The following is a 25,443-nucleotide window of genomic DNA, read 5'->3' on the forward strand; positions in this document are numbered from 1 at the left end:
AAATTGCTTGCTTGCTTGCTCTCTATCTTTATTTATTTATTATTTATTTATTTCTCTTTCTCTCTCTCTTTCTTTCTATTTCCCTCCTTCCCTCCCTCCCTCCTTCCTTCTTTTCTTTCTTTCTTCTTTCTTTCTTTCTTCTTTTCTCTCTTTCTCTCTTTCTTTTTCTTTCTTTTCCAGATCTCAGGCTTTGTGACACCAAATCCATGTAGCAGCATGACCTGGAGCTGGAGCAGCTGGGAGGCAATGAGATTTTGGGATTACAGTCTGAGAAAAATTTTAGCGCCAAGTGAAGAGGTGGGTGGGGGAGCATTCCTGGTGATGTAAGGAAGCTGTCTGGAGACCAATCCCAGATCTCATGCAGTCATGGTGGTGAGGATGCTTATAGACCAGCAGAATTTTAGACACGGTCCAGGCCAATGCAACTCAGACTCTTTTGGCCAAAACCCACAATAAAAATATATTGTAAAATGTCACCACATAAGTGCCCCCACGAGAGCCCGAGAACTAGAAAAAATAAATGAGAAAGTCTGGACTCGGTGATGTCATAATACTTTATGAGAGGCTTACTCTTTATGCCAAGTGACCATATATCACAATGATTATGTAAATCACAAGATATGCTTCTGATTAATATGGTTATGTTTTATTAATTAGGATATTAATATCTGAAGCCCATCCACATAGCTTGTTAGCCATGTGGTACAGCCACCATTTCCCTCCCATGAAGAGCTTTTTACAATATAAATAATAGTGTGGTGCAGCCTCAGTAGTTTTTGAGCACAAGGCATATAATTCTCTTTTTCTTTACCTCAAGCTATATAGCTACCAATAAAGTCATATCCAAAATCTAAACAAGGACAAATATATTTAATTATGTAATATTTGGTATGTGATTCTTGGGTAGCTATAATATCTGTGAGACTGCAGGCTAAGAGTTGGAGATACATGACTACTTTTTATTATTTATTGAATAAGTATTTACTGAAAACCTGCTCTCTCCCAGGAACCGGTATGGGCACTAGTGATAGAGCAGGGAACCATGAGGGGGCCTGGTAAAGACTCTACTTTGAATTTCTAGAAATGACTAGGAATAATCTTTCTTCTCTACGCATCAATTTCTTAACCTAATAATAATACCTTCCTGATAGAGGTGTTAAAAATAATTATATTAAATTGTGAGGCGTGTACTCTGGTGATGGACACACAGCAGGATGATGATGATGATGATGATGATGATGATGATGATGATGAAGGCCACTGTTTATTTTTATTTTTATTATTTTTTTTCACTGTTCATTTTTAAATGGCTGGTTGATCGACCCTGAGTGGGTCCATAGATGGAACTTCTAACCTGAAACAATTCACCCTAACACATCTATTAATCATGAGCCACGTAAAAAGTGTTGTGATGAGCATAGGCCTCTGGCAGCTCCGGGGAACTGAGTCTTCAGACGCCACATATCCGTATTCCAGTCTCTCATGCTGAAGCGAAATAAAACGAAACACAACACTAGCTTCCCCCAGACCCACATCTCTGCCCAGTTAGAGCCGCCCTTTCTCTTTTCTCGTTTGCTTGCAGGTGGGCATGAGAGCCTGGCCACATCTGCTTTCTCCACTCCTTGTATTCCTCTGTCCTACCCGAGCTCAGCACCCGACTGCCAAGGCCCCAGTGGGGAACTGTTTCTATGGCGTCCCACCATCTCTCACGGTGCAGGACCAAGAGCCTGACTGGTCCTTCAGCAACCTGAAGTCTCTAGTATTTGTCACTGTAAACTATTCCTTTCTTACCGATCAGCCTCCTCCTTGATTTCTATGATGCTATTGAGGCCTGATTTCCCTTTTATTTTTCTAGTTACTTGGCAGATGCCTTCATGGGTCCTTCCACTCATCCCTTAAATGTTTGTGTTGCCCAGAATCCACACTAATGCTTTATTCCTTCTCACTCAACTACTCTTGTTGACAGACCTCATTAGTACCCAAGGCTTCAGCTCCTACTTTTACAGAGATGATTCCAAAATCTATAACTGTAAACATTGTCTCTTTCTGAGGTTCCAAACCTAAATATCCCAATGCCAACAGAAATTTTTACTTGGATGTTTCACCAGTACTTTCCATTCTGCATTTACATTGATCACACTCCCCCCAGTATCAACTCTTCTTGCTATTTCTCTGATTGGTAATATTATCTGCTTGGCTGCCGACATCAGAAACCAAGTGGAAGCCTAAACCCTAAAACTTGAGCCTTTAAGATGGAATTTAGGACTCATGTCGTTCCCAACACCCCAAATCTAGATTGTCCAACTCTGAGACAGTGAGGCATCCTTGCATATTGTATTTTAAGTCTTATATTGTATACTACAATATCTGATATTTGCCTTACTAGACTATAAACTACCCAAGGGTAGGTAGTATTTGTTTTTTGTATCCCCAGGCCCAGCAAAGTGCCTAGATGTTCTGCTGATACTGGTCAGAGGATGCCCCAAACCACAGCACAATAATGAGTGATTGAATGAACTTGTCCCCAAAATGAGCAATATGTAATAAATTGGCCAATGAGACAAGATTGTGAGTAACCAGGGTGTAATGCAAAGCACAAGTTCTAGTTCCTCTGTAAGACCAACAGATCGGATTCATTTTGGTAGGAAGAGGATGGAGCCCAGGTGAAGTAGCATCCTGCTTATTGAGCATTCTACGTGCCAAGCCCTCCCCTGGGTATTTCACATAAAACTTGTTCAGTTCTTCAAAGATAGAAAATGGCATTAATGTTACTCACCTAACCATTGAGGAAACTTGGCCTCGGAGAAGTCTGGCCCGTTGCTCAAGGTCCCAAGCTCCTGGGTGGTGGATCTGGATTTAGAGCCAGGCAGACTGACCCCTGACAGGCATTGTCTTCTTCACACCTCAGTTCCATTCTGAGTGGAATGATCCATTTTCCACCTATCACAGTGGAGGCAAGAGTGAGACTAGGGAGGAGTAAGACCATCATAACTCCTACTGAGCATTTAAAAAACATGTTTTATGGCTTGTAGTTCTCAATATAATGCTTTTTGTTATTTGGTTTCTAGAACTATATGAGGTGTGACTATTAAGTAATGAGGCTGATTTTATTGTACGTCTTGTGGAAATTGGTCCCTTCACAGGAGTCTCCATCCTTTCTAGAAGGAGGTAGTTTAATGCGTTTCATGCCCTACCATGTCCCGCCCTTGACTAGAATAGTTTGGGGACCAGGGAAGAATTGAGTGTGGGGTAAAGAGAGTCCCTTGAGGCGATAGGGTTGGAGCCTCTGATGTCTGCCTCCCTGACTTTCTACAAACTATGGATAGTGGACGCAGTTCTCTTATGAGCAGACATTTGCTGGTATTTACTCTGTGCCAAGGTCTAGTCCATAGTAGAGGAATCTGGGATGAGCAAGACAAACATCCTGCTCTTGGGGACTTTGCAAATCTTTTTTTTTTCTTTAAGATTTTATTTATTTATTCATGAGAGACACAGAGAGAGGCAGGGACACAGGCAGAGGGAGAAGCAGGCTCCACGCAGGGAGCCTGATGGGGGACTCGATCCCTGGACCTCAGAGTCCTGACCTGAACCAAAGGCAGATGCTCAACCCCTGAACCACCCAGGCGTCCCGGGATCTTGCGACTCTAATAGGAGAAAGGTAGTTATACGTGTGTGCACATGTCTGCACACACACACACACACACACACACATTTTAAAAAGACAGTAAAAGAAGGCAGATGATACATTAATTGGCTTTATAGCTATCAACAGATCACTCCCTAAGTCCTGGGGAACACCTCACCTATGTTTTTATAATGCGAATCTTGTATGCCTTATGGCTTCCTGTTGGCTTTGCTTATTTTAGCTTTGATTATTTTTGTGCATTCCTTGGGCGGTTTTTGTTGCCTTATTTGTTTCGGTCAGTTTCAGTCATCTTGGCAGAGAGAAGAGAAGAGGGCTTGAGCGCTCGCTGTCACTGACGGCTGCCACTGTGCCAGGCACTGTGACAGGCGCTTCCACGTGTGTCATCTGTCTTAATTCTCGCAGCAGGCCTTTGAGGACGCTCTTATTATCCCTGCTTACAGATGAGGAGATACGAACTCAGGGATGATAAGTCATGTGCCCAAGGTCACGGAGCTCAGAAGTGGCCGAGCAGGGCTATGGAGCATGCATCTTACTTAACTCATGCCCGCTGTCGGTTCCTCTCACTAGCTCACGCAGAGGGGGCTGTGTGGGAAAGGGTGCGAAGTGCTCTACGATGAGAGGAGACCAGGGTAGGATTCAATGGACCAGCATCCTGGCCTCAGCTTAGCAGCCCTACGAGGAAAACCATCTGACATAATGTGCCTCATTTGCAAGAGTGCAAATGGACGAGGGGCAGTGAAGGCCCTCACGCCCTGGCACTGATCGCACAGGCCGCGAAGGGCCCTAGGTTTTACCGAGGGCGCCACTGTGTCTCGTGCATACGACTGCATTCTGGCATCTGTTGCCATTCCTTGGAACTTCCTGGATCCTAGAAACTGACGGCCCCGTTTCTGGGACCTTCTAGGACCTCTCTCATCACCAGCAAACATCCCTAGTGTACTACACCGCCTCGTCCGAGGGCCCCGAGCTACAAGGCCTCCTCAGTCGTTGCACCCCACTGGGTCCTTTCTGATGGAGGCAGGCTCTGTAATGTAAATCCGCATCGTGCACAGGCTTCTTTATGTTTGTTCCTAGTGCACACACAGAGCAGCTGGGTACAATCTTTTCCCAGATAAACACAAGCTGTAAGTTTTCTTTATTTATGAATAACACACAGTTTGAAATTGCTTTTACAACTGGTTACAGATTTCATTAGGTAAATTCAGATATTTCTGTTGAATCCACAATTCCCTAATGGCCATCCTCACCTAGGTAAAACGCAACCTCATTAATAACCACTTTTGATCCCTTCTTAGGTGATCTTTAGGTGACTTCTAACTCTAAAATTGGCTCTTCTTTAAAATCAAAGAGATAACCTGTCCTGTTTCCCCATATTACACATGTACAAAACCTTCAGGCACCTCCGGAATTTGCCTGCCTGGTGCCATACAGCTTATCTGTCCAGAGCACCACTTCGGGGAAGAAACCTGTGGCACTGGGGGAATTAGGGACTTCCAATAGGTAATAGGAACTGACATTCCTTGAGTGCTGAGTGCCAGGCAGGATGCCGACTGCTTTACATGCAGCATTTCATTTAACACTCACCAGTACTGTGTGTACTCGTTATTATCTGTGCCTCTGTTTACCGATGGGGGAACGGAGGACGAAAAAGTTAAGGAGATTGTGAAAAGTCACGCGGAGGTATTGGGATGGGATTCCAGTGTCCCTGTCCTAGTGCCCCTACACCTTACAACAGGGGCTTTCACTTGACCTAGATCACAGCTGGTAAGTGATCTAGGTGGACCCATAACTTAAAAAAAAAATAACCTGGGTCATTTGACTCTTATTAAGGGTAAGTGAGCAGCAGTTTTTCCAAAATGTACTGATAACTTCATGGCCTCATTCTAAATCAATCCTACAATCTACTCTCAGAAGCTGAGATGGAGTGGAGTGGAGGAAATATACTCAGAGACAAATGGACATCGGTGGAGTGGCTGTAGGTTCGAAAGCCAAAGATAAGGGGAACTACTTCGACTGTACAAGGCAGAGGGGGGCTAGATAGGGGATGAGGATCCCAGGGACAATGGGCCCCCCACCCCAAAAGACTTTCACCATCTTTTTTTTTTTTCCTTAACAGTAAGCTTGGAAGCAGGTTTTCAATGAGATGCTAGTGTTGCCCTCAGCCCATACGGCAAGCCTCAGACTCCTTTCTCCCACTGCCACCCTAACATCTCCACCCGGCTAGCTGTCTCATGGAGCTTTTTCTTCACTCTTCCAACCTCTGCTTCTCAAAATCTAGTCCTCCCGGAGACATGACCGTCACAGGTAATGGTACCACCCAGTTACCAGCCAAACTCAGGAGTCATCCTCAGTCCCTTTATCTTCCTCGATTCCAAGACCCAAACTTCCAGAGAGTCCTAAACGCTGTACATCCAAGACATGCCCCTTACGTTTCTATTTTTTGTCATCATCATTGCTACCGTCACCATTTCTTTCCTGTTCCACTCTTGAAAATCTCCGTTTCCCGCCGTACCCTTGCAAACCACCCTTTACGTGACGACCACATTTTATAAGTCTCAGTCAGTTCATGTCACCTCCTTGCTCTAAGTTTTCTGAAGTTATTACACTGCATTGAGTCCACCTATGCCTTTTCTATTATAAATCACACCGAATATCAAGATGTCTGTAGATCTGAATCAAAGCTCGAGTTTGGACATGGGGCATTTACAGTCTTTCACTCATATCTTTTTACACATCACAAGTTGTTATCACAGGGACTTCTGTTATATAATCATAATCTATGATTATGAAATGCTTCCAATGTGCAGAGTTCTTTGGCGATGTGTGTAACACATCGCCTCATTAATTGCCACCCTGTATTAATCATGTCTTAAAATTTTTCTGTATTTTATGATGTTTTGACATCTCAGAGGCTTCTAATTCTGGAGGGATTGCCCCCTCCCCCAAGGTAAGCTAATTCCTAGAGTTGGCAAGCAACTTGTCTTTAGCATGCGTTTCGCAGGCAAACCAATCAAGAGCCCACATCCCCAACCGCCTCCTTTATCCAAGGGTCACACACAAGCTATTTCCTCTGCCCCAACTCACCCCAGGAGCCCTAGAGACCACCACGCAGCCCAGGACCTGCCAAAATCACTCAAACAATCTGATCCTAAGCTTGCTCAAGTTTGCCTACCCGGCCTCACCTTGCTTGCTTCTTCTGCTTCTTGACCCCCTACCCCTGCCCCCGCTTCCCCCTGTGGCTCTGCAGGGCACTTCCTCTTGGGAGGAAGTAACCAACTCTTCTTTCACGGAAGCTTTCTCTGTGTCTGTCCACATACCAGACCTCAAAACAAAATCTTGGGGACATTTCAAGACACCCCCAAACCCCCCTGAGATAGGTATTGTTAGGTACCAGTCACCCAGCTGAAGGGTTGAAGAGTCAGGATCCGAAGACAATCCAACTTTAGAACCAATGTTCTTAGCTCTCTTACTTTGTCCTCAGATAATTTGTCTTTATATGTGTGGATATATGCCCCAAAGGGGTTAAACTGGGAGTCTCCCCATCATGGTTCTCAACCAAACATTCCTCAGAAAATCCCCAGTATAAACCATTTCAGTCCTGGCTCACTGTGAACCTCGCCCCCGGTTCTCTTTGCCATTCCAAACTGGTTTGGATTTCTAGTCTATAAATGGGATACTGGTCCCTAGCCTTACACATGAATGACGTCTCCCCCACAAAACCATAGGCTGGCAAAGATTAACGTAAAAGTTAGACTTCTGCAGCTATTTCTCTGACTTGCCAGTCCTTGAGTTCATTTAGTCGCTCACAAATATTGAACTAGGAAGCCAGCTTACTAGAAGAAAATAGACACAACAGGCTCTGTTCTCTGGATTCCAGATACTTATACCTGAGGGGCATCAGCCCCCACCCCCAAAATAGATACTTATCCCTTCCTCAAAAGAAAGATTTATTACTTATTATCAAGAATATATAATGCGTTGCTTCAACCCACCTCTGCTACTCTTATTTTCTTGTCCCTTCTGTTCTTCTCCCAGTTGGACTTCTACCCCAATAACTTTTCCCATTTCAAGCAATCCTTTATAGACTGAGTTAGCACTTTGCAGCTGCTCCACGTGCATCTCCTGAGGAGCCCTAGGAGTGGACCGACAGGTGCACGAGGAAGGAATGTCACCTGAGCCCACGGCAACCAAGGGGAAGGGGCTGTGTAAACTCATGGGGCAGGCTGACCCAACCCCATGCCACCATCGCCCAGGGCTCAAGACACAAACCCCTGTAACTGAAGGAAATCACCAGCACAGCCTCACATTCTCAGCTTCACTCAGGTTAAAACACTGAAAAAAAAAAAAAAAAAAGCCTTTCCAGGCTCGTGATGATGGATAAGAGCATCTCAGAGTTTAGAGGATCGGGCACAACGTGTATACAGAAAACCCAGGTCCACTCACATCTTAAGGAAAGATGTGTGTCATTAAAACTGGCAGGTGGTTCCAAAATAAGTAGTTGGGCTGCTCTCTGAGGCCTGAGCCTCTCTTCCAGGCATTTCTCTCCTCCCGCCCTCGTAGCCCACGAGCTCAGGATCAGGATGCGCGTGCTGCCCAGGGCCTGTCTTTGTTAATCTCCCTCTCTTCTGGAAAGGGGTGATGCGTGTTTTTTCCTATATTAAAAGAGATAAAGCACACATGGCATGACTGGTGACAAGTATTCTTTCTTCCTGAGGTGTGATGCTCTCATTAAAAACTTTAGACCTAACCACGCACGTGGACTCCCCATTTTACGGGAGAAGACGGGGCCGTGTGTACGAGCGCTCAGTCTCCCATGAGGGAGAGCGGGGAGGGTGCCTTTGTAGCCTTAAAGCGGCTGAAGTAATGAATAAGAAGTTAAAGCTTATTTTTGAATTAAATTTCATTGTTCAGAGCCCAGCCTAATTTAACAAGAGGAACTGAGAAAGAATACAGTGAAGGAAATTGCAGAGTGACCATTAAGTCATGATGTAGGGGGATAAGCCGTGCTTTGGCCAGGTGTGGGGTGGCTTGTGGCAGAAGGGACAGGAGAGAAGCCACAGGAGGGGCCCAAGGAGAGGCGAGGCTCCGTGCTGAGAACCAGGAGAACCCAATGGGCTGGCCTTGGGGGGACCCCTGGGGCCCAGGCCCCCTCCCCGGGCCCTGTGGTGCCCCTTCGTGGTGCTCTGGGCATGAAGCCATAGGTGGAGTCTGGGAAAATCAACCCTAACACTTTTTAGGTTCTCCAAGTGTTTGTCCTACCTCTTGCTTTTTTTTTTTTTTTTTTTTTTTACAAAAAGGATACTTGAGGACTGGCACGGAGTCAGATGGGGACTATTTTGTATGTCGTGCTGTAGGAGGAAACTCAGATTTGCCAGTGTTGGGGGGAGACACAAAGTGTCCACCGCCGAGCAGCTCCGAGGTGGGGCACCCGGGGCAGAGAGCACCCTGCTTCTTTCCTCCAGACCCCCGGGGGGAGCTGGCCGCGGGGCCGTCGCTGGGCAGGTGCCAAAGGGACGCGCGTGAGCCTGGCTCAGGTGCCTCCAGGGGCGGGGAAGCTCAGCTCTACAGGCGGGGCCTGGCGACCTGCGCGGGGCACCGGGAGGATAGGTGCGGGTGGACTTGTGCGGAGGTCAGGTACAGGAGGACAGATGTGGAGGACAGGTGCAGGAGGTCAGGTGCAGGAGGTCCAGTGCAGGGGACAGGTGCGGAGGTCAGGTGTGGGAGGACAGGTGCGGAGGTGAGGTGCAGGGGGACAGGAACAGGAGGACAGGTGCGGAGGACAGGTGCAGGAGGCGAGGTGTGGAGGTCAGGTGCAGGGGGACGGGTGCAGGGGGACAGGTGCGGGAGGACAGGTGCGGGAGGACAGGTACGGAAGTGAGGTGTGGGAGGACAGGTGCGGAGGTCAGGTGCGGGAGGACAGGTGCGTAAGTGAGGTGCAGGGGGACAGGTACAGGAGGACAGGTGCGGAGGACAGGTGCAGGAGGTCGGGTGCAGGAGGTGAGGTATGGAGGTCAGGTGCAGGGGGACGGGTGCAGGGGGACAGGTGCAGGAGGACAGGTGCGGGCGCCCCTTTGCCATCTGCCCCCCCCCCGCCCCGCCCCCGGAGGGGCGCGGCATCCTCCCCGCTGCCGGGGTGGGGGTGGCGCGGGCTCCCCGCCCCCCTCGGCGGAGCAGCCCGCGTGGCCGCGGCGCCGCAGGGGTTAAGCGCGCCCCGCGCCCCGCGCCCCAGGAGCGCCCCGGGAGCCCCGCCCGCCCGCCCGCCGCGGCCCGGAGAGGGGAGAGCGGCGCTGACCGCCCCGCCGCTGCCATGACAACCCGGGGCCGGGCCCGCGCGTCGGGGCGGCTCCGGGAGGGGGAGCGCGGCCCGGGGGCGGCCGCCGAGCCATCCGCGCGTCCCCGCGTCCCGCCCGCGTCCCCGGAGGCTCCCCGTGCGGCCGCAGCCTGGGCCGGGCGGCGCGGGGCGGGCTGGCGCGGGGCGGGGAGCCCGGCAGTGGCCGCCCGCGCTGCGGTGAGGACGCAGGGCGCCGGGGGCGCCGGAACTTCGGGCGCCTCGGGGCCGCGGGTTCGAGCCCCGGGCCGGCCCCGACCCGTCCGTGCGCGCGCGGGCTCCGGAACGCCCCCTCCCGTCGGCGGAGCGGCAGCCCGCGGGCACCTCCGCCGCCCAGACACCTGCCTCGCGCCTCCCTCCGGGCTGCAAACTTTTGGTGCCGAGACCTCCGCAGGACGCGCCCCGCCGCGTCTCCCAGCCGCGCCTCGGAGGCAGAGGCAGAGGCAGAGGCAGAGGCAGAGGCAGAGGCAGAGGCAGAGGCAGAGGAGGGGCGGCGGCCGCTGACCCCCTCCCCGCGCCCCCGCGCCCGCCCCGCCCGCGCCCCAGGGGAGCGCCGGGAAAGCTCCTTTCGGAGGCAGGAGGGGCACCTGGCTCCGCCGGGCTGCAGAGCTGGGGCAGGATCTCGGGAGGACCCGGAGGCTGCGCACAGCCCGGACTCGCCTCCGCGCCGCCCGGGTCGGCCTGGGGCTCCCCCCGCGCCCCGCGCGCCCCCCGCGCCCCGCGCCTCCCGCCGCGCGCCCGCCCGGGTGGGGGGCGAGGACCGCGCCGCCGCCGCCGGAGCCCCGGGAAGCCGCGGCCGTCGAGGATGGGGGTCTGGGGGCACCTGCTCCTGCCCTGGAAGTGCCTCGTGGTCGTGTCTCTCAGGCTGCTGTTCCTTGTGCCCACAGGAGTGCCCGTGCGCAGCGGAGATGCCACCTTCCCCAAAGCCATGGACAACGTGACGGTCCGGCAGGGGGAGAGCGCCACCCTCAGGTAGGGAGCTGCACTTCGGGGGGTGACCTGGGGGTGACCTGGGGCCGCCGGGCTGCAGGCCGCACAGCTGCCCCCTCCAGGGCTCGTCCCTGGCTGTGGCCCGGGAGGCCCGGGCTCCGATGCGATGCGGGACACCCAGGCCCATGATGGGGGCTCGCGCATCCCCAGGGCGGGTGTGGGGGGGTGATGACACGGCGAGATTCACTCTTGCCCTGGCTCCCAGGTGACAGCTCCAGCGCCCTGTGATTGCAGCCTGGGCTCACCTGCCTCCTCCGGGCGCTCCGGGGTGGGCCCCCCTGCAGGCCCGAAGGTCCAGAGGACGCCAGGTCGGCCGTCTTCCCCATGGGGTGGCTTGCTCCTGCCAGGGAGGCCCTGCAAGTGCCGGGGGGCCCCCCTTGTGAGTCTGCTCAAGACCCAGCCGGCCCTGTCCGGCACCCGGTGCTCCTGGGACCCCTCTTACGAATGATGAGGGCAGTTTCGTCTTTGCAGGCGCCGGCCAAGCTTTTGCCACCAGGACATCACTCCTGTGCGGAAAAAGGCACAAGAGAAAGCGTTTTGTTTTACCTTAATGAGTTACAGAGAATCACTTACAGGCTCCAGGCAGAGGGGTGGAGATTCTTGGAATATGAACCTTTGGGGACTGGGCCCGCTGCAGCAGAGACTTTAATAAGAATGCAGCCACCACTTTCCACCAGCTCAGCAGATATCATCTTTTATCCCTTTAATGAGGCAGTTCTGGTCCTAGGAGACAGATTCAGGGACGTCCCAGCTTAACTCTGGCTCGCAGTGTACACAGGCTGAATGCGTTTGCCCTGTCTATGACTTTGATGGTTATGGGGAAAATAAAACATGCTGTCCCAGATTCTGCAGCCAAGAAGCCCGGCTTCTCCAAGGAACGGCTTGGGGATGGGGCTTCCTTCCTGTTCTTTCGGCTCCTCTGGTTGAACTCTCTGTTATCTGGACGAGCCGCGTCCTGGGGAAGGAAAGAAGGGCCTTTTGGGACACACTGGCTGTTCTTTCCCAAGCTAAGGTGGGATTCTGGGCACTTTGGGAGATTCTTGGCTGCTGCTGCTTTTGAGGAAGAGGACAGGTTTCAACAGATGTGTCTGCTGGTGCTCATGGGCCCGGGAAGGAGAGGGTACAAGGAGCGCTAGGGATGGCGGGAGGGGAGGCCCTCCCTCCCGGTCCTGTGGGCACTCCTCAGCCTGTCCCAGACTCGGGTGCCATACGTCTAACTCGCTGCCTCAGGAAGTTTCTGGAGCCCACTCCCCGAGGTCCGACTTACGGGATGCACATCAGCAGCAGACCCGTGGGCTCCAAGTTAGACGTGGGCCCGGGCTGCGGCGCAGGTTCACCAAGGAAATGCTGGTGAACGCTGGCAGGTGTGAGGGGCTGCACACACCTGTCTTTATCTCCTAACCTCGTCCCAGGGGCAGAGAGGCCCAGCACCAGATAAGGCCTCCTTGCCGAACCTTCCAAACCTTCTGTCCCGTGCCCGACCCCAAAAGTTAAAGCAGAAACTTAACTCCAGCTTTCTGCTTTCTGCTTTCTGCAGTGGGATGATGCCACCAGCAGAGGGCCAGCTCTGCTCTACCTTTTTTTTTTTTTTTTTTATTAGCTGCTGGCCTGGTTTCATGATCTTCAATTCAAATGTTCAGCAGCTGGGCTTGGTAATGGGAATGGGAATAAAAACGGGAAAAGCTGAATAGTTGCTTTTTGTGCTTTGTGGGGGAAAAAATCCTTACATGTGCGAGGATAACTGTTATCTGTTACCTGATTGCACGCTTTTATTTTTAAAAAAGTAAACACGGTCTGTGCTGGTTTTGCCTCTCCTCTGTAGAATTTGCTCTGAAATAGAGAGATTCAGCACATTGTCCACATTTTAATCTCTTTATATCCCCCCTCCCCCCCTTTTTTTTAACCTCTTGTGTTCTTCTCTCTTACTAGTTGAGTCTTTGTTTTTATCAGGTGATTCCATTGTAGGTGCTTTTGCCTGTAATTTGTTCTTCCTTTATTTGCCTTTATCATGGAATTCCTGGTAATTTCTGGTTTTCTTAAGGTTTAGCTTTCACTCCTGTCACAGGGTTTCCTAGAACAGCATACGAATGTCCCGCAGCTTTCTGGGGGTTCCAGTCTCTCTAGTTTTGTGTGCGTCTCTGGCTTGTTGACTGACAGCTGTGTGCCTCTGACAATGAAAAACTTATTTGTCAGGACTCGGAGGGAGAGTCCTGGCTTCTCGGGAAATCCTTAGCCTCAACCCCCAGCTAAATATATCATGTTTTATTCTGCGTTGTATTTTTCTTTTTTTCAAAGACTGTGATTCTTAAGTATGGTCACACTTCAGTCTCCTTAAAGATATTCCCCTGGGAATCCAGTGTTTGGAAATTTAGTGTTCTAAATGCATCAAGTGTGCAGGGTGTGCCGAAAAAATTGAATGCTCCCCAGGCCCACCAGCCACAGAAAGTCTTTTCGAATGTGTGGCTGCCTCGGATCAAAATCTCTCAAGTCTGTCTCTAAATCCTGAATGAAGTCACACAGGAGGCCCGAGACCTCGTAGAAAAAGCAAAGGAGTGGAGGAAGCCGGGTCCTCGTTTGAGTTTTCCAGTGAGAAATTGCAGGGCTTCGAGAAGGATGGTGTCCTTCCTTGGAGATATCAGTTTTGTTTTGATAGGTCTTTGATTGCATTGAGGGACGTTAGGAAGTGATGTGCCGGAGATGACACTGAAGTCTCGAACGTGGATAAAACTCATTTTATATAAGTGAGGCAATATTATCTTCCTCATAACTACTTCACAGGGCTACTTGAAAAGTAAAAATAATTATTTGAATATTGAGTAATTTTGCCTTCTTGGAAGAGAGATGATATGGGAAATGAAGGTGGTGTTCACTATGGCTGAATTATAGCTTCTATGAATCTGATTTGAATTCATTATTACAAATGGGCCCTCTTGGCCAGAATCATTTCATTACAATTATCTGCTGTTGGGTTAAAAATGTTCTGTGCCTTTCCATTAGATTAGATATGACAAATCTCTAGAAGTCCTATGTCTGAATCGGTGCCCACGTCCGGGAAGGAGCCCAGGCTGCCCAGTGCAGTCAGTTGGGTCCCATCAAGCCATTTCTGTTGCGCGGGTGATAGCTGGGTGTGTGCTTTCCTCCTGGGCCTCAGTCTCCTCTAAATATGGGTTAGTTACCTGTCATCTGTGTACGTGGACGCTGCACACGGGGCTGCAGTGGGATGGGGTAGGGGTTGTTGCTCTAAGGGACTGGTCCACTGGACGGGAAATGTTCCCACCACACACTGTGTGTATGTACATATGTATGCATTTATGTATTAATTATGGCAGGATAATCAGTTTTGCTGCTCCAGGCTTGCTGACCTGGGATAGATTATTTTATTATTTATTTATTTATTTATTTATTTATTTATTGTATATTTTTTATTGGAGTCCGATTTGCCAACATACAGCATAACATCCAGTGCTCATCCCATCGAGTGCCCCCCTCAGTGCCCATCACCCAGTCACCCCATCCCTCCGCTCACCTCCCCTTCCCCTTCCACTCCCTCCCCTTGTTCGTTTCCCAGAGTTAGGAGTCTCTCATGTTTGGGGAGTTATGCTTAAATACTCTTTTCTAAAATGTCCCCGCATTTTCATTTGGAGTTCTGAGCTAATCCATTTGGAACCAAGTTTAGGGTTGACTACTTCCAAGGAATAATCTGAGCAGCAGGATTTTTGCCCAAGCAACCAGTCAGGCTCCCGGGGACAACAAACTGCCATTCGCCTGGGTGTATTTCTCTGTTTTGCGCTCACCCTTAGCAGCTTCTCTGTTTGTGAACATCAGAAAATGCAGCGTGGCTGCTGGGTTCTTGGGAACAGGTGCTCCAGGTTTGCACATTGCAGTGTTTAAGGTGCCTCCATGGAATGAGGTCATGGGTGAGGGCCAAGCTTCACTCTTAGTCTGGGGAGATGAAGACGTAAGGGGACACGGAGGCAAGGATGTGGGACCCCTCATGCTGACCTGGGCTGCACACTGCACCCCTCTCTCCCCGAGATGCTTTTAAAAAATTCTGCTCCCAGCCTCCCAGACCAATGAAATCAGAATCTCAATGAAATCAGAATCAGAGTCTCTAGGTGAGCATAGAGGTGGGCTTGTGAGACTTAGAAAAATCTCCTCCAGTATTTCTGAGCTGGAACCAGAGCCAAGAACCACCTCTCTAAAGCCCTTTCCTGCCCCCAGAGCATCCGAGCAAGCGGGTCTCCCATGAGCCTACCTCGGCTCAGGTGTCCCCCTGATGTGTGCTCGCACCTCACCACGCACAGGCTGCCTTGGGCTCTAGAAGGGGCCCGGGCTTCCGCAGCCCCAGCACCTGGATTTGATTCTTTCCTGACTCAGTACGTGTTCCTGAGCACGTCGGCCCACCTGAGCACACCGAGAAGCGGTAAATGCTCAGCCTACGACATCGGGGGATGAAGTATGTGGCCCCAGGCTAACTACGGAGCACGTACATGCGAGTTGTCACTGGTGCGCGTGCGATTCCTCAGTAACAGCCCATGATACTCCCACTCCCTTCTTGGCTTGCGGGCCCTGCCTCTTCCCCCTTCACCCCCACCCCACCTGGCAATAAGCTGATTTGCTTCCCGCTTCCCCGGCAGCATCCTCCAGGCTGGGATGACCCGCGCTGAGCCCCACTAACACCGTGGCCCCAGCCCTACGCATGTGGGCTGCTAGACACGAGCTGCTGCAGCTTAGGGACGCCGCCTTGTGGGCTGAGTACAGACAGCGGGATGGACCAGGGGCTTCAAAATTAGGGATCGGTCCGATACTTTAATCCCTTTTAACGGGACCCCACCTGTTATCGCGTGTTATCACCTCAACAGCCACGAAGTGCTGACACGGGGAGACTTCCGTCCCCTTCGGGATCTGACGCAGGGACACTCAGCGCCGGGCTAGAGATCTTGGAGGCCTGGGGGACTTTGGAAACACGGGTGGGGACGGTCCGATCTGAAAATGTGCGGGAGGCCCTATGGTCCCCATGGGCCAGACGCTGGGCACGTCAGTGGGACCGAGCTGTGTTCCGGGCGGCAACGTGGTCATACAGTCACGAGTGGGGCTGCATGTGGCGAATCCCCCTGGGGCTTGGCGTGCCCGCCAGCGGGCCAAGGGAGCCAGCCTCTCGGCGTCCCCGGTTCCTTGAGAACATCTGCCCCCCAGCACGTTCGTGGGTGCCAAGGGCAAGGCCTGCGCGGGATTCTGAGGCCCCGTGATACATGCCCCGTGGCTTTCTGAGCTGCCCTGGAAAACTCCGCTCCTCCTGTAGCTTCTGAGAAGGGGCTCAGAAGGGGCGTGTGGCCGCCTGAGGGCGGCGGGGCCCACTGGGCCGCAGGTGCCACCAAGGACAGGGTGGGGTCGGGCAGGGGGACGCAGCGAGAGGAGGAGCCAGGCTCCATTTGACCTTCCCAGGGCAGGACGCTGAGAGTGACTTACCAGCAGGAAGCATCCTCAGGGTCCCGAGACGAGGGAGTGACGGACTGAGACACCCCAGGGTGGGGAGGGCTGGAAATGCACTTGTCTCCTACCCGAGCCTTAGCCCTGCTTGATTTTTTTTTGGGGGGGGGAGGGGGTGGTTTGTTTTTTTAAACCCGGACCAGACAGCCCCAGACCACTTCAGATCCACCTGGTGTTCCCAATTCCCATGCAGGCGGGGCTGGCGCCGGCGCCCCCAGTGGAAAGGGAGAGAGCAGCCTGGGCGGGCCTGGGGACAGGCTGCATCATCAATCCCTGCCCTCCTCCCAGCAAATGACACCTTCCCGCAGCTTCTTGTACCCTGGTGTATCTTTTCTTAAGATGTGAAAATTGAAGTCGTAATGTCTCTGCAGCTCAGCAGTTCCCGTGCCTCGATCTGGGTGTCATTTCCTTGGTAGAGAAGGTTAGGGATGGGACATGTTTGAGCCTTATGTCACTGTCCCTGCAGGATCATACCACAGACCCTTTAATAACATCGGCGAGGCGGGGGAGCTTTTAAAATAAACACGCTCTATTATCCATGATGAAGTGTGTGTCAGAGGCCAGGCCAATTATTGTTTCGTGTGATTTTCCGAGTATTATTATCCCTAAATAACAGCCTCAGAGATTGAGGTTGAGGACGGTTAAGTCACTTACCTTCGGTTACGTGGTTATCTTGTGTCTGGATTTGCTCCAGGAAGACCTTTCTCTTCTCAGTTTCATGGGACGCCCCCTCCCCTGGCTGCAGCCCCCTCCCCCAGCCCAGGCACAGAGACGGGTGGGGGGGGAGCGTCCCTGCGCCGCCAGCAGAAAAAAACAAAAGCACCCTTTCTGTGCCCCGGACCTGCACCTGAGTAAAGGTCAGGAAATCTGCGTTGCAATTAAGGGCTGTGGCTGGGCTGATGGACCTTAGCTGTCCCCTTTGCTTTCTGCTGCCCCCCACCCCCCCGCATAGGAGTAGAGGGTGTCATCTGGTCCTGGAAGTGATGCACCTGCAAGCAGCATGCAACACGACGGCCGCCGGGAGGGCCCAGGGTACTGTCAAGCCGTGGCGGGTGCTCTTCGCTGTGAGCCGGCCCCGCGCGGTGCTGCACTCCCCTCCTGCGTGACCTCCCCCCGCGTGCCTGTATCTCCAAGGACCCTGCAAACCAAGCCAGAGTGGGCAGGTGCCTCTTGACAAGAGCCCGCCCGTGCCAGAGCATTTCCTTGACAACTGTGAGGAAATGAGTGATCTGTATGGAAGTGTAGAATGAAGGGATATGATTTTTTTTTAAATCCTAAAATATATGTCATTTCATGATCCCCTGTCCCCATCCTTATATTTGTATTTTAGTTTAAACCATTTGGCTGTGAAAACAGAGAACCGCAAGCTTTGTACTTACCTTGCCTCTGATTCATACCCTGGAGGAAACCGTGCGACCCCTTTTGGCCTCCTCTTCCCTGGAGACCGCGCATTTTGCTTAAATCAAAGAGATGCTGAAGGACTTGACCTGGCTTCCCATAAAAGTGCTGATCAATAAAATGTTTTAAAAATTAGTTTTGAATATTAACCATTTTCAGTGGGTCTGAAAATTTACGGCATCTCGATTAACCAAGTTTCCGCTGCATAATAGGAACAAAGAATGTTCTAAGTGGTTGTTAAGGTTTCTGGCCAGCCCACGGAAGATAATTTAACTCATAATTATCCAAAATGCAACGCAGCAGCAACGAAGAATAATAAGGAGCAACGTTGTCGTAGAAGTGATTACACAGAAGCGAGAGAAAAATGGATATGATAATTTTCTATTTATCACGACTGCCAATGCTGAAGAAAAGTAGGCCTAGCAAGAGGAAGATAACATGGAAACATTCTCCTGAAGATATTTCTGAATACTTTCAAAAGTTTGAGAGTTTGCCTTGTTTCTGTTGTGCCAAATTCAATTTTAAGACGTATAGCTTTCGTGTTATTGGATTCAAGTACACGTATGCGTTTGCCGCTTCCCTGATGATTGGATTTTTTTCCATAAATATAGATGAAGAAAGGAAGATGGATAAAGGAAACGAAAGACAAAAGTGGGGAGAAGAGCACTCGAGGGAGATTTTCCCGAGGCGTCAGCTGAGAGGTGAAGGAAGACACAGAGCTAAAGAGGAAGGGCAGGTGTGTACACGGGAGAGAAGCAAGTAGCCTGACGTGGAATTACCTGGTAGTCCAAGGTCAAGAAAAGGAAGAAAGTGGTGGAGAAGAATTAACCATGTCCCACGGTACCTGCTGTGAGGAGGGCTCTATGCCCCCTGTCCAGGGCATAGGACCAGGCACCCCGGGGCCCAGCGCCCATGCTGAGTCAACGCAGAGCCACGCAGGGCTCAGATTCCCTCTTGCCCCTAGAGTCCGCTCTTTCTGAACCTCGCTTCCCACCTGTCCCGCACCTGTCAATCCCCTTCTTGTCACTGACTTCCTAGTCCATGTCTCATTACTCTGTGTGGGACCTGCCCTTGGCCCTGGGTGACTGCCCGGACCTCTTCTCCAAGAGACCGGGTCCACGCTTGACCCCACCCCTGCAAGTCTAGGGTTTCATGCACTTTCCAATGCTCGCCATTTGCCTGCCCACCCAGTGTCTGTTCGGGAGACCACCTCAGCGCGGGGAGCGTGTGAGGGGCAGGCCAAGTCGCACTTGCTCCTGGGCCATTAAACCATTTATTCTCAGGTACGTGGATTGCTGTATCAGACGCTTGTGGCTGCGATGGGTTGTGAATGATGCCATCACAACGTAGGGTCTCCTGGTCACTGTGTGGAACTTTCCATGATGGACAAAAGGCAGAGCCAGCATCTGTGACACAGAATTCAATCAGTCAGGTGCTTTATGGGAGTGGCCGTGCTCCCGTTGAGATGCCGCCTCAATGGGAGACACCATAAGAAAGAGAGGGGAGCAAAGGTGTTCATCTCTGCACTTTGCGCTGCTTTCTGGGCCGTCTCGGAACATAGTCCTCTCCCCATTGGTTGTTGTTTTCATGCTTCTTCGGTGTCTTTTGTTAAATACGTTAGTGTCTACTCTTGGTCTTTGTATCCCCAGTGTCCGGTGCAATACCTCACATGTTGCTCCACGTTTGTTGAAAAGATGCATATTGTCCTTTATTTCTATCCCTTTGTCTCTCTCTCCCCACCCGCGTGCGCGCACACACACACACACACACGCGCGCGCGCTCACGGGTGCATGCGGGTGTGCGCACACATAGTCACCTATCTACTTTTTCTAATAAAGATGTTCTCACCCATTTTGAGGTAATTGGGAAGTCACTGAAATTACAACCAGAGATTCTGACATTTGAATCCTGGTTGAGATAATGATCTCTCCCTAGATAGTTGGTATTTAACTTGTCCTGTCTCCTCCTGCTTGTTATAATTGCTGTATTCACGAATTTCACAATATTCTTAAAGCCACTGGCAGGAAATTCTGATCATTTGCAAGGGAGGTGAGCCTCCCTCCTCCGTTTTTATCAAGGTTACAAAAGAAATGACGGCACATTCTGGAAGTATATCTGCAAACTTTAGGGGATGGAAATGCCAATGTGAATAGTCTCCTAAAATTGCAGGAAGCATTTCTGAATGAAGGGGTTTATGTACCCATTTCCTTGGCCATTTGAAGTGCAGCTGTTTCTGTGACAAGGTCTCACTGTGAGTGTCATGATTATGTCTCAGCAGCCCATATCCCGCCGTACCTGAGCAGTGGGGCCACTTCACAGGATGTTCTTGATTATATACAATTGGCTAGTCGGGGGACGCTTAGTGAAATATAAGGTAAAGCCGTAACCCCTTTCTTTTTTTTTTTAATTTATTTATGATAGAGAGAGAGAGAGAGAGAGAGAGAGAGAGGCAGAGACATAGGCAGAGGGAGAAGCAGGCTCCGTGCACCGGGAGCCCGACATGGGACTTGATCCCGGGTCTCCAGGATCGCGCCCTGGGCCAAAGGCAGGCGCCAAACCGCTGCGCCACCCAGGGATCCCCCGTAACCCCTTTCAAGAGGTTAAGAAACACAGACTTGAAAGTCAAAAAAGCTCATTTCTAATCCCAGCTCTCATACATATTGGCTCTATACAGTAGGACAAGTGGGTAAGATTCTCTAAGACTCGATTTCATGATTAAAAAAAGGGGGGCTCTGTAGCCACTTTGTTGAGTCATTGGGGAGGAATGCATGGCATCAAGTTTGTAAGAACTTAAAGTCTGATAGGTAGTAAGTTCTCAATAAACAGCAACATTACATTAAAAAAGTAAATGGGTGATGGGCTCTGAGGGGGGGCACTTGATGGGATGAGCACTGGGTGTTATTCTATATGTTGGCAAATTGAACACCAATAAAAAATAAATTTATATAAAAAAAGTAAATTACTGAATTACCAACTTAAAAAGGAAGCTTGTATTAACCGCTTATATGCCAGTAACTATGCTGGGCAGTGTGAATATTATAAAGGTGAATCAATCCTAGACTCCCCTCTTTAAACACTTACATCCAGTGAATGTATTAGCAGGATGAAGGGCCCACAGATCAGGAAGTAAGGGAGGAAAAGAACAGGAGAAGAAGGGAGGAGGGAAAGAGAGTTTACTTTTTATTTTTTTTAAAGATTTTATTTATTTATTCATGATAGACATAGAGAGAGAGAGAGAGAGAGAGAGGCAGAGACACGGGCAGAGCCCGGGAGCCCGACACAAGACTTGATCCTGGGACTCCAGGATCACGCCCTGGGCCAAAGGCAGGTGCCAAACCACTAAACCACCCAGGGATTCCCCTGAAAGAGAGTTTACTTAAAATGCACCATATTAACTGTCCACTTGCACAAACTTGCACATCCATATTCACCCACATAACCACCACTCCAAAGGGTACAGAACATTTTTATCACCCTCAATGCCCTCTTTTTTTTATTATGGTAAAATTTACATAACATGATGTTTACCTTTTTTTTTTTTTTTTTTTTTGGAGTGAGAGACAGAGAGAAAGTGCATGCATGCACGCCATGGGGAGAGGTACAGAGAGAGAAGGAGAGAAAGAATCTGAAGCAGGATCCATACCCAGCGCAGAGCCCTGGGCAGGCTTGACCTCACAACCCAGAGATCATGACCTGGGCCAAAATCAAGAGTCGGGAGAAAAAAAAAAGAGTTGGTTGTTTGACGGGGCCGCCCAGGTCCTGTTCACCGATTTTAAGTATACGGCTCTGTGCCAAAAATATTCACATTATATGCAACATTCACCACCATCGATCTCCAGAACTTTTCTCACCTTTCCAAACTGAAACCCTACACCCATTAAACACTAACTCTCCATCCTCTTCCCACAGCCTCTGGAAACCGCCATTCCACGTTCTGTCTCTGAATTTGCCTACTCTGGTCCCTCATGCACGTCGTCTCATGCAGTATTTGCCATTTTGTAAGTGGCCTGTTTCACTTTGCACAGGGTCTTAAAGATTCATCAAGGTTGTAGCATGTGTCAGGATTTCTTTTCTTCTTAAGGCTGAATACTATTCGATCGCATGCGTATTTCATATTTTGTTTATCCATTTATTTATTGATGGACACTTGGGTCTCTTCCATCTCTTAGCTGTTGTGAATAATTCTGCTGCAAACACGGGCGTACAAATATCTATTTAAGTCCTTGTTTTCAATTCTTTTGGTGTATACCCAGAAGTAGAATTGTATATGCATGAAACTGGATGGTATGGTAATTCTGTTCAGTTTTTGAGGAACCCCTGCACCATTTCTCATAGTGGCTGCCCCATTTTACATTCCTTTCAGCAGTGCATAAAGGTTCCAATTTATCTGCATCCTAGCCAACATTTATTTACTATTTTTTGATAATGGCCATTTTAATGGATAAATGAAGTGTTATTTATTGTGGTTTTGATTTGCATTTCCCTATGGATTAATGATGTGTGCTTACTGGCCATTTATGTATCTTATTTGGAGAGATCTCTATTATGTTGATTGCCCATTTATAATCAGGTTGTTTATTATTATTTTTTTGTTCTTAAGTTGTAGGAATTCTTTAGGTAGTCTGGATATTAATTCTCTAGTATATATGCAATTTTTATGTGTTCTTCCATCTGTGGATTGCCTTTTCACCCTGTTGATAGTGTCTTTTAATGCACAAATGTTTTTAATTTTGAAGCAGTGCATTTTTACCTGTCTTTGCTTTACTGCTTATACTTTTGGTGTCATAAGCAAGACATCACTGCCAAATACAATGTGATAAAGCTTTTCCTGTATGTTTTAAGAGTTTCATAGTTTTTGCTCTTACAATTAAGTCTTTAGTCCATTTCTAGTTAATTTTTGTATATGATGTGAACTGAGGGTCCAGATTATTATTATTATTTTTTTTGCATGTGGATATGTGATTTTCTCACTAACATTTCCTGAAAAGACTATTTTTCCCCTGGGTATCTTCACACTCTTGTTGAAAATCATTTGAACATGTATGGAGGGTTAATTTCTGGGCTTTCCATTCTATTTTACTATGTCAATACCATACTGTTTTGAATACTGTAGCTTTGTGGAAGGTTTCAAAATTAGGAAGTGTGAGACCTCAACTTTGTTCTTGTTCTTTTTTTTTTTTAAGATTTTATTTATTTATTCATGAGAGGCACAGAGAGAGGAAGAGACACAGGCAGAGGGAGAAGCAGGCTCCATGCAGGGAGCCCGATGCAGGACTCGATCCCAGGACCCTGGGGTCATGCCCTGAGCCGAAGGCAGACGCTCAACCACTGAGTCACCCAGGTGTCCCACTTTTTTCTTTTTCAAGATTGTTGTAGCTATTTTAGATCTTTCTGAGATTCCATATGTATTTTGGATGGATTTTTCTATTTCTGTAGAACAAAACAAAACACCACCACACTGGAATGTTAATAGGGATTGCATTGCTTGGTTGCCATAGACCTTTGACTGATTTTCACAGCCCCTATAAAGTCATTCTATTCTGTTTCTAGTTGCTTATTCAGTGTTTCTGGGGGAAAACAGAGGCTTGAGGCTTCCTAGTCTGCCATCTGGCTGATACTCCTTCCATGCCCTTTTGAAGTCAATCCTCCAGCACTGGGCAGACATACATTTCCAAACCCCATACATTAATTTTGTCTGTTCTAGAATTTCTTATAAATTGGATGATACTACATTATACAGAACTCTTTTATATCTGACTTCTTTTTTCAGTATAATGTATCTGATATTCATATATGTTCTTGCTTATCGTTCATTCCTCTTTGATTGTTCTGTAGCATTCCACTGTATGGATATACCACCATTTTCCCCCTGTTTACTTGCTGATGTGGCTTCTGGTTCTTATTTTTCTGGTTCTTACTATTTTCTGGTTCTTAATTCAGGTACAATGAGTATTTGGATATAAGTCTTTATGAGGAAATATATTTTTATTTTTCTAAGGAAATAGAATTATTGAGTCATATGATATATGGAGCTTTAATGTCTAAGGAAACAGCCAGACGATTTTCCAAAGTTATTATACCAATTTATATTCCCACCAGTAATGTGTGGGAGCTCCGGATGCTCCACAGTCTCAACACTTGGCTTGTAGGTTTTTAAATTTTTGTATTTTTAGCAATTTTAGTGTGTGTGTGTGTGTGTGTTTGTGTGTGTGGACTAGCATACCATTGTAAAATTTTAATTTGCATTTTCAGAAGGATTCGTAATGACATTCAATACCTTTCCGAGTGTTTTCATATCGGTCATTCATGTATCTTCCCATTGGCCAAGAGCAATTGATGTGTTTGTCCATCCCTTCCTTTAACAAATATGTATTGAACACTCTATGGCATGTACTGTTTTCTAGGGTGGGTTTACAACGATGGACAAAAGAGACTAAGCCTCTCGCATTATAGAGCTTACATCCTAGGGAAACTAGATACGTGATAAACACATTAAAATAGAGTATAAAATAGAATATAGTGATGTATGCACTGAAGAAAAACGGAGTAAAGTAAGTTATTTGAAACAGGTAACTCTATTTCAGGTTAGGAGCTACTTGTTTGATGAGGTAACATTTGAGCAGAAAACTGGCCAAGGTGCAGCAGTGAGCTAGGCAGATGTCTGGGGGTGGGGAGGGTTCCAGAGAAGAGGACCAGCAGAGGCAGAGGGTCCTGGCAACCTTATGCTAATAAACCTGTTCTACGAATTAAGGAAGGGCTGGAGCCCAGGAAGCCAGAAACTGAGTGGGAACACTGGAGAGTTGTGGCCTGAGACTTCAAGTTTCTGGTAGAACACAGGAGTCTGGAAAGCATGGCTTCCATCCTCAAAAGAAGAGAAAACCTGAGCAAACTGAAAATCAACAGCTCTTCACTTAGACCCGTCAGAGAATTGAGGCCACAGAATAAACCACCACCCTGAAAACTGGCGACAGGAAATACAGAGAGAATCACAGCTTATTCTGAATGGAAACCAATGTTTTAGTCAGATGCTCCTAGGAACACATACAAATAATTGACTAAATGGGGGAGATTGAGTGTGGAGTACCTTGAGGAAACTCCAGATGGCTCAGCCTTGGTGGGAGGCCCTCACACTTCTGAGAGTCTTTCTTCCAGGGGCCCTAGCAGTTCTGAAAGTGAAAATGGGAGAATGGCAGGAGGAGGTAACCATTTGAAATAGACCCAGAGCCTTCTGTTTTCTTTCACAGAAGCCTGCCCTCAGGGAAACTAGTTAACCAGAGCCTACCTACCTCGGGTTTTGCTACAGCCCAAACTCCTGGGAGATGGGGAATAACCACCCCAGGCCCCTCTAGCTAAAATGCAAAGAACAGTTTGAAAAGAAAGAGCAAGCATCAGAACCAGGCTCAGATACGGCAAGGATGTTGGAATTATCAGACCAGAAATTTAAAATAACTATGATTAATATGGTAAGGATTCTATTGGGAAAAAATGGAAAACATGCAAGAACAGATGGGTAATGTAAGCTAAGAAATGGAAATTCTAAGACAGAATAAAAAAGAAATGCTATAAAAGTTGTTACAGAAATGAAGAATGC

The 25,443-nt window shown here is 48.9% G+C and overlaps 1 protein-coding gene and 1 long non-coding RNA gene across 11 annotated transcripts in view; one reads left to right on the forward strand and one right to left on the reverse strand.

Annotated features, from left to right (window-relative positions):
- Positions 1-25,443, forward strand: part of OPCML (opioid binding protein/cell adhesion molecule like) — a 1,085,346-nt gene that overhangs the window by 526,051 nt on the left and 533,852 nt on the right. For 5 of the 10 annotated variants that reach the window (XM_072729304.1, XM_072729307.1, XM_072729308.1 and 2 more), the window contains exon 2: positions 10,862-10,946. In XM_072729304.1, coding sequence (XP_072585405.1) covers positions 10,862-10,946 — 85 coding nt within the window. Of the gene's footprint in view, positions 1-10,173; positions 10,947-25,443 lie in introns of those variants that run through there. The other 5 variants (XM_072729309.1, XM_072729302.1, XM_072729303.1 and 2 more) reach the window with 4 other exon arrangements.
- LOC112920243 (uncharacterized) lies at positions 106-8,298 on the reverse strand. Its single transcript, XR_003235038.2, has 3 exons — positions 8,090-8,298; positions 2,777-2,940; positions 106-236 (listed from the first exon to the last, which is right to left on the reverse strand). It is a non-coding gene; the product is annotated as an uncharacterized lncRNA (long non-coding RNA).

The sequence above is a fragment of the Vulpes vulpes genome, chromosome 12 (assembly GCF_048418805.1).
Source record: "Vulpes vulpes isolate BD-2025 chromosome 12, VulVul3, whole genome shotgun sequence".
Lineage (NCBI taxonomy): Eukaryota > Metazoa > Chordata > Mammalia > Carnivora > Canidae > Vulpes > Vulpes vulpes.